This window comes from Sebastes fasciatus, chromosome 8 (genome assembly GCF_043250625.1).
Source record: "Sebastes fasciatus isolate fSebFas1 chromosome 8, fSebFas1.pri, whole genome shotgun sequence".
NCBI classification, from domain to species: domain Eukaryota; kingdom Metazoa; phylum Chordata; class Actinopteri; order Perciformes; family Sebastidae; genus Sebastes; species Sebastes fasciatus.
In genome coordinates this window covers 23,795,554-23,808,617 of record NC_133802.1, presented here as the reverse complement: position 1 = coordinate 23,808,617, position 13,064 = coordinate 23,795,554, and the positions used below count along the sequence as shown (strand labels likewise).

Genomic DNA, 13,064 nt, shown 5'->3' with positions numbered 1-13,064 from the left:
CTCTCATCCGTACCCCTGCTGTTGTCCAGTGCCCCAGCCGGACCCCAACACCCCGAAGCCAGAGGGACGTCAAATCATCCCGGTGAAGGGGGAGCCACTCGGAGTGGTCAGTAACTGGCCTCCTGCCCTGCAGGCTGCCCTGGCCCGCTGGGGGGCCACGCAGGCCAAGAGTCCTGCCCTCACTGCTCTGGACATCACCGGCAAACCCCTCTACACACTCACATATGGTGAGCGGCATCATAGAAATGATAATGTAGACAGGAAACAGCAAATGGTTTTGTACAGCCCAAAGTTAATGTTCATGTTATTGTGTCCACCAAATGCAAATGTGAGATTTATCTCTGGCACATGAGCTGGTTCAACTGAATAAATATATTTGCTGGCGTGAGCAGAAGAACACCTACATGTACAGTACATTTCCTACAGGAGCTGCAGTGGGTTGTGGAGTTGAACTATCCTGGATCAGTTATACAACATGATAAATAAACAACAAACAGGACATTTTAATATCGTCATTTGCTTTTCATCTCCACAGGAAAACTATGGAGTCGCAGTCTGAAACTGGCCTACACGCTGCTGAATAAACTGGGCACCAAGTCAGAACCTGTCCTACAACCTGGAGACCGGGTAAGAGTCTGTCAGTCGCCACTCAGTACGTAAAGTATGAAGGAACACGGAAAATAACTTTGTTCTGTTTCGTAGGTGGCGCTGGTGTATCCTAACAGCGACCCCGGCATGTTCTGGGTGGCGTTCTATGGCTGCCTGTTAGCAGAGGTCATCCCCGTGCCCATTGAGGTGCCGCTGTCACGACAGGTAACGATGTCACAGTTGTCAAGTGATGTCAAGTGAATTCCTCTGTGGTGATCGCTGAAGAATACAAAATCTGATCTTGTGACAACATCAGTCTTGAATTTTATGGCACTTAAACTAGATCAATTGTAACTAAGCAGCTATATTATTTATTAACTATAATATAATTCCATGTACCATGTTTTACTTAATTAGGTTTAGAAAAACATCATGGTTGGGCTCAAAATAAGTATGTAAACTAAGTGGTTTTGTTGCCTCAACCTAACTGCGGACGTTACCGTAGTTTTGATGCGTGGCGAAGAAATGACAGGCAAAAAGCCTGAACTGCATCCTCTTGACACGCAGAATGTCCTTGTAATGTCGTGCTATTTATACGCCTAAGTCATATTAAAAATAATGGATTTATTATAAGACCAATATATTGATGGCTAGAGTGCATGTGTGGTTTTTAATTGTCCCAGTATTTGTATACTGGCCTCTCCGTGTGTGTCATAAGTCTTGACCCTTGTCTCTCTCCGTAGGATGCAGGCAGCCAGCAGATTGGCTTCCTGTTGGGCAGCTGTGGTGTTGGCCTGGCGCTGACCAGTGAGGTGTGTCTCAAAGGGCTGCCCAAGACACAAAACGGAGAGATCATCCAGTTCAAAGGTCAGTCATCTCTGTCTCTATGGGAGCCATTAGACAGACTCATTAAAGGGAATATACAGTGTGATGTTGTGTGAACGGGTGGATCTGCGGTCACTCTGCTTGTAAAGTATCGGCTGTTCACCTTTTGGCCTTGAAACCAGGAGGTTGAAAGGTGAACATTGTCGATTTAGTGCGGCGATTCCAAACAAGTGTACTTTAGTTACCTAAACACACTTTTCTTTCGCTTTGTGTCAGCTAAAATATTTCCGTGTGTTTCTTTGTGATTGTGTTCACCAGGATGGCCAAGGATGAAATGGGTAGTGACGGACACCAAGTATCTGACCAAACCATCCAAAGACTGGCAGCCTCACATCCCCACCGCCAACACAGACACCGCCTACATAGAGGTACTCTTCAGAACATACATTCACTCTTTTAGCATTTCTACATCTACTGTGGTTATCCAACAAAATATGAGTGATTTTCCTGCATGAGAAACTTAGGAAAGTAAATTACATCTTTATACAACCTATAATATAGAGCTGCAACAATTAATTGATTAGTTGTAAACCGTTAAATTAATTGCCAACTATTTTGATCATTTATTAATCGGTTTGAGTAATTAAAAAAAAAAAAAAAAAAAAAGTAAAAATTCTCTGTTTTCAGTTCCTTAAATGTGAATATTTTCTAGTTTCTTTACTCCTCTATGACAGTAAACTGAATATCTTTGAGTTGTGGACAAAACAAGACATTTGAGGACGTCATCTTGGGCTTTGGGAAACACTGATTGACATTTTTCACCATTTTCATAGACCAAACAACTAATCTATTAATCGATTAATTGAGAAAATAATCAATAAATTAATCCACAATGAAAATAACCGTTAGTTGCAGCCCTAATATAATACCTTTACAGTTATCCTATGCGTTTCATTGTACATCTTTTCTCCACTTTCTCATTATCTTTTGTTGACTCTAAATGTTTTAAATCTCTATAATATGATTTCTTGTATTAAAGCCTTTTTCCCTTCTAAAGAAAGGACTTTTTAAATGTACCTCTTAGAGAAGTGCATTACATGGACTTTATACATGAAATATATTTATTATTTTTGGTTTGTTTCCAGGTAGTATGCTCATTTAACTTAATCAATGTTCGTGTGTGTGTCTTCCACCAGTACAAAGCCAGTAAGGAGGGGACAGTGATGGGAGTCGCTGTGTCCAAGATCTCCATGCTGACCCACTGTCAAGCCCTGACGCAGGCCTGTAACTACTGTGAAGGTCAGAGCGCAGGGCCTCATGTAACTTACACCTCTCCTGCTTCTCTGCCTCTCTTACGCTAACTCTCTTTGTGTGTGTGTAAGGGTCAGATACTTTAGCATTATAAACTAAGCTTAATAAGTATTTTTTACAACTTCAAAAGTGCTCAGTTTCTTGAGCTCTTCGGCAGAGAGGCATCTCAGAGGAGATCAGCTGAGGGTCATGATTAGGGAGAATATTCACTCTAATGGACCACAAAATTACATTTTTGGTGTTACCCAAATTCTGCATCTTTTACACAGTTAGCTTACCAATCCTCGCTTATGTGTCTTTGTGTTTTCTGTCTTAGGGGAGACACTGGTCAACGTGTTGGACTGCAAGAAGGATATGGGCATGTGGCACGGCGTCTTAACGGTGAGACTGAATGCAACAATTCGTACTGTATATCCAGATAGGGGTGAGCGATATGGTCAAAATCTTCTATGACGGTATATGTTTTATTTTAATCACGGTAACGGTATATATCACAACACAGTAATTGTTCTGTAAATTCAATTAAGAAATGGTTTAAAATAACCATACCGTATTTCATCACAATTGATTATTTTCTTCTTTTATTTGGAGCTTCCATACAAACAAAAACAACTGCTTCACATACCGTCACATACCGTCATATCGCCCAACCCAATATCCAGACCAGTTGACCTTTTTAACTTTGGTATGTAGCACAAGCTGACATTGACGATATGTGTATTTCTTCCAGAGTGTCATGAACAGAATCCACACCATCACAGTGCCATATGCTGTCATGAAAGCATGTCCTATGTCCTGGGTGCAGAGGGTCCACATCCACAAAGGTTCAGCCAATGTCCAATCTTACTTTTATATTACATATTTCTAAAGTTTTATTATTTTATTGCCTATATATATATTTAAACTTGTAAAACACAGATTAAGTAAAATGATGAACAGTATAGCAAACCCAAAATTTACACATAATTGGTGAAACAAACTGTAAATACAGTATGTAAGTGCACGTATATAACATATTCCCCTTACCCTCTGATAGCACGTGTGGCCTTGGTGAAGTGCCGTGACCTCCACTGGGCCATGATGGCCCACAAGGACCAGAGAGACACCAACCTGTCCTCCATACGGATGCTTATTGTGGCTGACGGAGCAAACCCATGTGAGTCACTTCTCCTGCACAAACTTTGTAATAAAGAACTACTGTGGTATGAACTTATATGTATAATGTTTTTTTATCCCATTGTTTGTTATCAGGGTCTGTGTCGTCGTGTGATGCCTTCCTGAACGTGTTTCAGTCTCATGGTCTGAAGCCCGAGGTCATCTGTCCGTGTGCCACCTCTCCTGAGGCCCTGACTGTGGCCATACGCAGGTACCACATCTGCATACTCACATGCTCTGGGAAGAGACACTCTGATACAGTGGTTCTCAACCTATTCTTGGGCCAGCGCCCTTCTATCCATTATCCAGGTTATTATTATTGCCCCCCATCAATTCATATGTAGGGTAATTGTCTTCCCTGTTATGTCATTAAAAAGCATGTCATTGAATGCCAAATAACAGATTTGATTTAAGTGGACAGTTGGAGTATCATTATCATTAGTTTCCCAGGGAGCAAAAAATCCATGTGAATAGATATTATATATACTGTATATGCACAAAAGTACGATAGCTTTTTACTTTAAACGCACTAAAAGAATTGCGGGACGCCCTTTGACCGAGGTGCATGTCTGAAGCATCGGAGCGCACCGTTTCATAGAAATCAACAAAAAATGTGCACTGGAGTGTAGGACGAACCACTGCACTGATACATGGGTGTTCAAAACTAGTTGATTTTCCCATAATACTCACCATTAAGTCACTTATATTAAGTGCGTCTTAGTCTTAAAATGAAGGACGGGAATTTCTTTGTTTTATTATTGACATGGCATCTTGCTTTTCTTAGTTCAAGTTAAAAATGTTGTTTAGGCTAAAATAATGTCACTACCAGTAAATCAACCCAAAACAAAACTAAACCATGTGATTTTCCATTACTTCTTTTGCCTTGTTCAAGATAAAACCACAGAAACCACTGAACTTTGAGACTTGTTTTGTGCATCAGCAGACTTCAACAATGTGTTACTTTTCTGCCGCCTCCCTGCATGACCCGTCATTATTTCTCTCACACCATCACTTCTCTTTGTGCCGTCCCTGCAGGCCTGGTGCACGAGGAGCTCCGCTACCAGCCAGGGCCATCCTGTCCATGGGCGGGCTGAGCCACGGTGTGATCAGGGTCAACACGGAGGACAAAAACTCTGCTCTCACTGTTCAGGATGTGGGCCACATCATGCCTGGAGGTTCGCCACCAGAGTTGACTTTAATTGCCACTACAGCTGCCCCATTTACTGTTCATTCTTACTTTATCTTGTCTTTATCAGAATTTAGGTACTTAAACATGCATAATGGTTGTGTTTCAGCTCTGATGTGCATCGTGAAACCGGACGGGCCTCCTCAGCTGTGCAAGACAGATGAAATAGGGGAGATTGTCATCAACTCTCGGGCTGGAGGCACCATGTACTACGGCCTGCCTGGTGTCACCAAGAACACATTCGAGGTCTGTCAAAGTTTAAAACACACGTTTAATAACTGCCTAAAGGACTCATTCCACATCTGTTCTCGATACACTAATCTCACATAGAACTTCTTCCAAAATAGAGGAGAAATGTCCACTTAAAAAGTATTGTTAACACTTGAGAATGAACTTCCTGGTGACCTGTTCAGGTTGTACTGTGTGTACTGGGATCAGCTCCAGTCACCTTCCTTCCTGCACAGGATAAGCTTGTTTAGAAATGGATGGGATAGAAGCACAAGTGATCCACTAGATGGAGCCACAATCATCATGAAACTGTTGCATTGTATTTGTTCCCACATCCTCCCAGTTATTTTCACAAGCCCCTTAGTGTGTTTTTGTCCACTACCTTTTTTATTTAGATATTTTAGGCACCTCTAAACTAAACTTTTAACTAGTATCACAATTCCTTTGGCATACCTTTGAAAGATAATGTCAGGGTGAGATTTACTGTTTGCATTTGAGTCCAATCTTTGACGTCTCTGCTAATCTGTAGGTGATCCCCGTCAACCAAGCTGGAGCACCCATAGGAGAAATTCCCTTCTCTCGGACTGGTCTGCTTGGATTTGTAGGACCGGTAAGACACACACACAGAAATAAGCTGAAGAAATAAGGTGAGACTTTGTTTTTCCTTGCTGAGTGAAACTGTCTGCTCTACAGGGCAGTCTGGTCTTCGTTGTGGGAAAGATCGAGGGGCTGCTGATGGTGAGCGGGAGACGCCACAACGCCGACGACCTGGTGGCCACCGCGCTGGCAGTGGAGCCTGTCAAAACAGTTTACAGGGGGAGGTGAGACACGGACTGCTCCCTGTGAGCCAGTGTGCTTAGTGTGTGTGTACAATTTCACCCCCTAACAGGGTGCATGGATGCATAAGCAATAAGTAAGCTGAACGATCCCTTTAACATCCTGCAGCCTCTCCCTGTGTGTGAGTGCTCATTTCTCTGTTGTCATTCATGCAGGATCGCTGTGTTCTCCGTGACGGTGTTTTATGATGAGAGGATAGTGATTGTGGCAGAGCAGAGGCCTGACGCCAGCGAGGAGGACAGCTTCCAGTGGATGAGTCGAGTACTACAGGTAAAATCCCATAGTGTCACCTTGTGTGTGTATATATATAATAAATATTTTAAGAGAAACAACACTCCGGGTGTTTGAAGTGGCCTTGTATGAGGTACTTATCCATGGACAGTGTATTATCTACAGTAGATGACGGTCGGCACGCCCCCAGCTTGGAGAAACAAGCTCCATGCTGGGGGCGTGCCGACCGTCATCTACTGTAGGTAATTCACCGACTATGGATAAGTACCTCATACAAGGCCACTTCAAAACACCCGAACTATCCCTTTAATTTTCATTGAACAATATCAAATGATGGCAATTTTCTTCGCAGGCCATCGACAGTATCCACCAGGTCGGCCTGTACTGCCTCGCGCTCGTCCCGGCCAACACCCTCCCAAAGACGCCCCTCGGAGGCATCCACATCTGTGAAACCAAGCAGAACTTCCTAGAGGGAAACCTGCACCCCTGTAATATCCTCCTGTGCCCGCACACCTGTGTTACCAACATGCCCAAGCCACGCCAGAAACAGCCAGGTAGGCCGACGTAGACCACATCTACTGATGCTTACCATATAACATCACGTTGAAAGTATGTCACTGAATAAACTCTGATTGTCTGTGATCTGTTCAGTGGATGTCGGCCCCGCTTCTATGCTGGTCGGTAACTTGGTAGCAGGGAAGCGGATCGCCCAGGCTACAGGCAGAGAGCTGGGTGTGGTGGAGGACCAGGATCTGATCCGAAAGGTACCGTTAGCCACACAGACCGTAGAATAATTATCTGATGCTTAATAATGACGTGGCCTTTTTCAGCATGATGTCAGGGAAATGAACCGCTCTTTTTCAACAGTTAAATATATATTATTGTGAGTATTGTGAGTTATTACACAGCTCTGTTGAATACTCAATTCTGATTGGTCAATCACAGCGTTCTACGGTCTGTTATTTCTTTATAGCAGACCGTTGCTATGTATAACAGACTGTTGCTATGGGTGCAAATCTGATGTCGGATTCTGGCGGACCGTTTTTGTGTCAAATTATTGATTTCTTAAGTAAGTAGCTGTGTAATACGCGGGATAATGTACAGCTAGCGGGTCATTGTTGAAATAAACGCCTTCAGGGAGATGCAAGACGCCCAAACGATTAATCACTCAAGAAATCGGCAAATTAATTGGTTATGAAAATAATCTTAAGTTTCACTATAGGTTACACTTAAATATACTGTATAAGTTACTCTACACTAAGTTACTCTACACTAAGTTACTCTACACTAAGTTACTCTACACTAAACAGAAATCTATTCAAATGAAACTGACGTATAAACTGTAAATGCTCTGAATGTGTTCACTGAGTTAAAGATGACCCTGTAACAGTCGGGGGGGGAAATGGATGCTGATGTCTGATCCTAAATCTCTGTTGTTGTTCTGCCTTTAACTTTGCTTGGGTTGGGCTTTAGCTCTGTATGTGGCCCACCATGATGGTAAGGCTCTAGCCTGGCCCTCCCAACCGTCTCTGCTTCTCCTGCTTCTGTCAGTCAGATGTGCTTTTGCAGCCGCGACGGCCTGATGGCCAACAGCAGCAGCTTTGGCCAAATGCACAGAGATGACTGTCCAGGCTGGTTTCCTTGGCCAGCAGGGGTCCACACACTTAAACTAATACACAGAAATACATTAAAAATTGAGTTAAATGCCGCTCTCTATTCATCAGTGCCCCCATAACAGACTCTCTGCCATCAGCTTTTAAGACGGGAGTTTGCCAGCAGCCTACTTGCTTTGCCAAACTAAAAGCTCAGCAGTGAATTAGTGACATTCATCTACTCTAAGTCAATGGAAGTTCCATCTTTCTTGCTTTTAGGAGGTAATGGAGACTTAGAGCAAGTGATTATAAACCGTCTCCTACCATATATGACTCATATAATAGGATGCATTTTTGCTAATGTCTTGTAAATAAACCCCCAAAATAAAAGTATTAATTAGGAACATTTTGGTGTGCACCTCTGCTCGCTGTTTTCACTGTGATGCTCCCATGTGTAGCATGGCTTGATGAGTGGTCAGGGCAGCCGGTCTGCATGATGTGACTCCTGATTCATTGTTGACCAGAGAGAGAGAGAGAGAGAGAGAGAGAGAACACGTCACGGTGTGAACTTTATCTGTTTTGTTACTTTACATGTTGCCTTATGTTCACTTGGCGTCTTCCTTTAACGGACTTTCTTTGCTTTCACGTCTCGTCTTTTTCGATCCTGTGCACCAGCCAGTTCCCCTTCCTAGCTTATTGACACGACTTATCAAGAGGCTCATAATGCATTTAATGTGTTTATTTTTAAAAATAGTCATTAGAATGTTAAGAAATAGTGCATTATTAAGGCACTTCAAAGTTGTCATGACCTTTTGTCTGAAAGGCCCATAGCTTGTTAGTGGCTCCAGGTGCAGATGGTCTCTGCATGACCCTGCACTAAATTTCTTTTGACGTACTCCTGTTGTGTGCTTGTGTGTCTCCTGTGTGAGAGGTCAAACGCTTCACAGAATCCGTTTTCTGTTTTCTAATTTAACACGTAAAGTCTCCTTGAAATGAACAAATGTAGCTGTTGTCACTGAGAAACGTTTATTTTTGGCTGTTGGTTGGATGATATATGAAGTGCCACTATGTTGACTTTTATGTGTTTCTATCTGTTGGATAATTTTTTTAGTGTGCAATATAAATATAAAGTCAGTCCACCCATTAATGTTTATGTGATGACACGCTCTCTTTACCAGCACCAGTTTTTGTCTGAAGCACTGCAATGGAGAGCTCAAACCGACCCGGACCATGTCCTATATGTGCTGCTCAATAACAAGGTAAATAAATGTGGAAATGATTTAATAGCAACACACACATAATGCCTAATTTCCTTCCTTTTACCTTTTGGTAATGGCACTAACGGTGATCCATTTTGTTGGGTGTGAGTTCAGCTGTACTTCCTCTCTTTTCGCTGTAGGGGGTGCCGGTGTGCACAGCCACCTGTGCTCAGCTGCACAAGAGAGCGGAGAAGATCACAGCGACCCTCATGGAGAGAGGAGGCCTCAACACAGGAGACAATGTGGTGCTGCTTTATCCCCCAGGTAAACACACGCATGTTATACACACCCCTCATCGTTGTAGATGGCCATCTGTCCATGTTTTTCCATTTAATATACAGTGAAAAAGTATATGTTTGATTTGCCTGTGTTTCAGTTGACATGGTTCTTGTCTGTCTCTTATTTCTGCAGGTGTTGACCTGATAGCTGCCTTCTATGGCTGTCTCTATGCGGGGGTCATCCCTGTGACGGTGAGGCCGCCCCACCCTCAGAACCTGGCTGCTACTCTCCCCACTGTCCGCATGATCATCGATGTGAGTGCACTCCACTGATTTTCTAATTAATTGTGCTTCTGTTATATATAAGGTGTTTTTCAATCAAACATTTCCAAAGCATACAAGAGTAATTCATGTACAATTATCCAAGTACAACAAGTAGTACACAAATTATCTTTGCATTTATTCCATTTTAGACAGCTCTTTAAAGGGTCTGTGCACCTAAAGCACAAAGCAAACATTAGGGCTGTGTATTGGCAAGAATCTGGAGATACGATACGTATTATTATTATACAGGGGTTACGATTCATGTATTGCAATCTGAGCAAGGCGATATATTGCGATATTTAAAATCTAATTTGAGGAAAGCTTATAGTATAAAGAACACACCACCATAGGCATAAAATCTGAGTAAAGAACAAAACATAATATTGTGATACTCAAAAATATACGCGCCAAAATATGTATCATGTACATCAAGAGCAATATGAACTGAGTCCCAACCAGATTCAGTGAGGTAGTTCTGCTGTTGACCCCTATAAGAGATTTCCCCAGAGGGAAGCAAATAAAATTGAATTTCACCTCAGGGATCAATAAAGTATAACAATAATTAAATGCCTTTTATTTGAGTGACACCTCAGATGGAGGATTTGTTCCAGAGGTCACTGGTAAAAGCATGGTAGTTTATATCCTTGAATGAACTTCTATATGTGTTTGATTGGTGTTACAGGTGAGCAAAGCCGCTTGCATCCTCACCACTCAGCCTCTCATGAGGATCCTCAGGTCCAGGGAGGCTGCTGCCAGCGTCAACATCAAGACGTGGCCCACTATCATCGACACAGGTACTGGAGATCTATTGAGCTCTGTTCTAATTAGAACAGCTTAGAAGCATTAGGCATTACGTGAGGTTGCTGCTGACCATAGTTGTTATAAGCATGGCATTGAGTACTTCACTGCCTTTAAGAACACATCTCTTGGAGCACACAGATTTATAGCACAACAAGACTCGGTCAAAACGGAGTATATGGCTGGATCGACTGTATGGTCAGTCTGTGAACTTGTGGCAAAATTTCTACACAAATAGTCAGTGGTCATGTTTATAATGTTAAATCCAGTAAGTCTTTCTTAAATGTAAAAATATGTTCAGCAAATTGCAACAGAGTGGTGCTGCATATGACAAATACAAAAACACCCAACAATTACCAGGTTGCAGCACATTCCCAATAGCAAACAATAACACTAACAGTTGTGATTTTTTTTTTGTTGAAAATAACAAAAACTTCCCTCTTCTCCCAGATGATCTTCCCAGAAAGCGGCCTCCGCACATTTATAAACCCCCTACAGCTGAGATGCTGGCCTACCTGGACTTCAGTGTGTCCACCACAGGCATGTTGACTGGAGTCAAGGTAAACTACTCTTACAAATCACGCATATCATATATAACATGAAGCAATCATTAGCCAGAGGGACTTAAAGGTGGACTTGCTCTTACAAAGTGTAGGTTTGATGACAGCATACACTATTTTTTTTAAAGAGTTTATGTTTTTTTTTTTTGTTCAGATGTCTCATGCTGCAGTCAGCACTCTGTGCCGCTCCATTAAGCTGCAGTGTGAGCTCTACTCCTCACGCCAAATAGCCATCTGCCTGGACCCGTACTGTGGCCTGGGCTTCGTCCTGTGGTGCCTCTCCAGGTAAAACACAAAAAAACACACATAGACTGAATACCATATTTCACACAACATCCTGTAAATGTGGTGCTGTTGCTGTAGCGAGTGTGTGTTTTTGTCCCAGTGTTTACTCAGGTCACCAGTCCATCCTTATCCCTCCGCTGGAGCTGGAGAGCTCGCTGCCTCTGTGGCTGAGCACGCTCAGTCAGTACAAGATCAGAGACACCTTCTGCTCCTACTCCGTCATGGAGCTCTGCACCAAAGGCCTGGGCACCCAGACGGAGATGCTGAAGGTCAGAATCACACTCATAAACCCACCTGAAATAATGATGCAACATGTGGTTCCCCTTTGAAATTACTGTTCTGTCATTACTCTAATAATAATAATAATAATAATAACAACAACACAGTGATGAATTGGTTGCACAGGAACCTTATCTGCTGTGAAGGCAATTCATTCAAAAGTCATAGTTTTTATTTATTTTTTGGGCGCCCTATGCCTCTATTAGTGAGGTGACGACAGGAAATGAGGGGAGAGAGAGATAGGGCACATAAATAGAAAAACTGGTGCATTGCACTTTCAGACCGTTCAAACCAGACCACGCTGCAGGTCATCTGACAGATAAATACTTATTAAATGGACTGTAAGTGTTAACAGCATGTGGAAGTTTACATCTATGAAGTCATGAATCTGGTTCAGCGTAGCTCGATATGTCAAAGCACTTTAGAATAAAATGTCCACTAATGCTGAGTTCGTGTTCGTGCCAGTCTCAGTCTACACGTAACTGTTAAAAGTGTGAATAACCTCTTAGCCGTGCTTGTCTCCAGGCGCGGGGTCTGAATCTGTCGTGCGTGCGGAGCTGTGTGGTGATCGCAGAGGAGCGTCCTCGCCTCACCCTCACGCAGTCCTTCTCCAAGCTCTTCAAAGATCTCGGCCTGTCGCCGCGCGCCGTCAGCACCGCCTTCGGCTCCAGGGTCAACCTGGCCATCTGCCTGCAGGTTGGTTTCAGACAGACGCACACTGAAATATAGTTCACACTTACTCCTCTTACTTAATCTGAATCACTTACCCTCCAGTTATTTTTGTTGCATTTTTAATTACCATGTGCATGTTTCTTTATTCTGCTCTACAGAAATGTTTTTCCATACCAACCTCATGTATTGCTGAATGATAAATGGGCCAAAAAGCTTCAGGTTCGGTCACATTTCTTCCATTTCAGACTATTTATTTTCCTCTCTGCGTCCTCAGGGCACTGCTGGACCAGACCCCTCCACCGTCTATGTTGACATGAAGTCTCTGCGCCACGACAGGTAAGACTGCAAACAACTGCAATTTGTCACATGATCCGACTGGTGAAAACAAACGCGGCACGTCGGTCAGATCGAACAGAATTCATTGACAGGCCGTTTTTTTTGTCCCTCAGGGTGAGACTGGTGGAACGAGGAGCGCCACAGAGTCTTCCCCTCATGGAGTCAGGCACTGTAAGTATTGATTATTGACTAAAAAGACTCGTGTCTGTGTGTGTGTGAGATGCTCTCACTGGCCACAGACCCAGAGAGGAAATAGAAGTGGTCGTATTATCTCTAAAGCTAAACTTTATGTTCTCCTCTAAGATCCTACCAGGAGTGAGGGTCATCATAGTGAACCCGGAGACCAGAGGCCCGCTGGGAGATTCACATCTTGGGGAGGT

The 13,064-nt window shown here is 43.0% G+C and overlaps 1 protein-coding gene across 1 annotated transcript in view; it reads left to right on the top strand.

The window, feature by feature from the left end:
• dip2ba (disco-interacting protein 2 homolog Ba) overlaps window positions 1–13,064 on the top strand; it is a 47,797-nt gene that overhangs the window by 29,742 nt on the left and 4,991 nt on the right. The window contains exons 8-35 of the mRNA XM_074644487.1: window positions 30–227; window positions 536–627; window positions 703–813; window positions 1,332–1,455; window positions 1,732–1,841; window positions 2,610–2,712; window positions 3,041–3,105; window positions 3,455–3,548; window positions 3,761–3,880; window positions 3,976–4,090; window positions 4,915–5,054; window positions 5,175–5,311; window positions 5,823–5,903; window positions 5,987–6,114; window positions 6,286–6,400; window positions 6,714–6,915; window positions 7,013–7,125; window positions 9,132–9,212; window positions 9,353–9,476; window positions 9,624–9,745; window positions 10,437–10,548; window positions 11,003–11,112; window positions 11,267–11,397; window positions 11,498–11,666; window positions 12,202–12,372; window positions 12,623–12,684; window positions 12,798–12,855; window positions 12,988–13,062. Coding sequence (XP_074500588.1) covers window positions 30–227; window positions 536–627; window positions 703–813; window positions 1,332–1,455; window positions 1,732–1,841; window positions 2,610–2,712; window positions 3,041–3,105; window positions 3,455–3,548; window positions 3,761–3,880; window positions 3,976–4,090; window positions 4,915–5,054; window positions 5,175–5,311; window positions 5,823–5,903; window positions 5,987–6,114; window positions 6,286–6,400; window positions 6,714–6,915; window positions 7,013–7,125; window positions 9,132–9,212; window positions 9,353–9,476; window positions 9,624–9,745; window positions 10,437–10,548; window positions 11,003–11,112; window positions 11,267–11,397; window positions 11,498–11,666; window positions 12,202–12,372; window positions 12,623–12,684; window positions 12,798–12,855; window positions 12,988–13,062 — 3,263 coding nt within the window. The remainder of the gene's footprint in view (window positions 1–29; window positions 228–535; window positions 628–702; window positions 814–1,331; window positions 1,456–1,731; window positions 1,842–2,609; window positions 2,713–3,040; window positions 3,106–3,454; window positions 3,549–3,760; window positions 3,881–3,975; window positions 4,091–4,914; window positions 5,055–5,174; window positions 5,312–5,822; window positions 5,904–5,986; window positions 6,115–6,285; window positions 6,401–6,713; window positions 6,916–7,012; window positions 7,126–9,131; window positions 9,213–9,352; window positions 9,477–9,623; window positions 9,746–10,436; window positions 10,549–11,002; window positions 11,113–11,266; window positions 11,398–11,497; window positions 11,667–12,201; window positions 12,373–12,622; window positions 12,685–12,797; window positions 12,856–12,987; window positions 13,063–13,064) is intronic.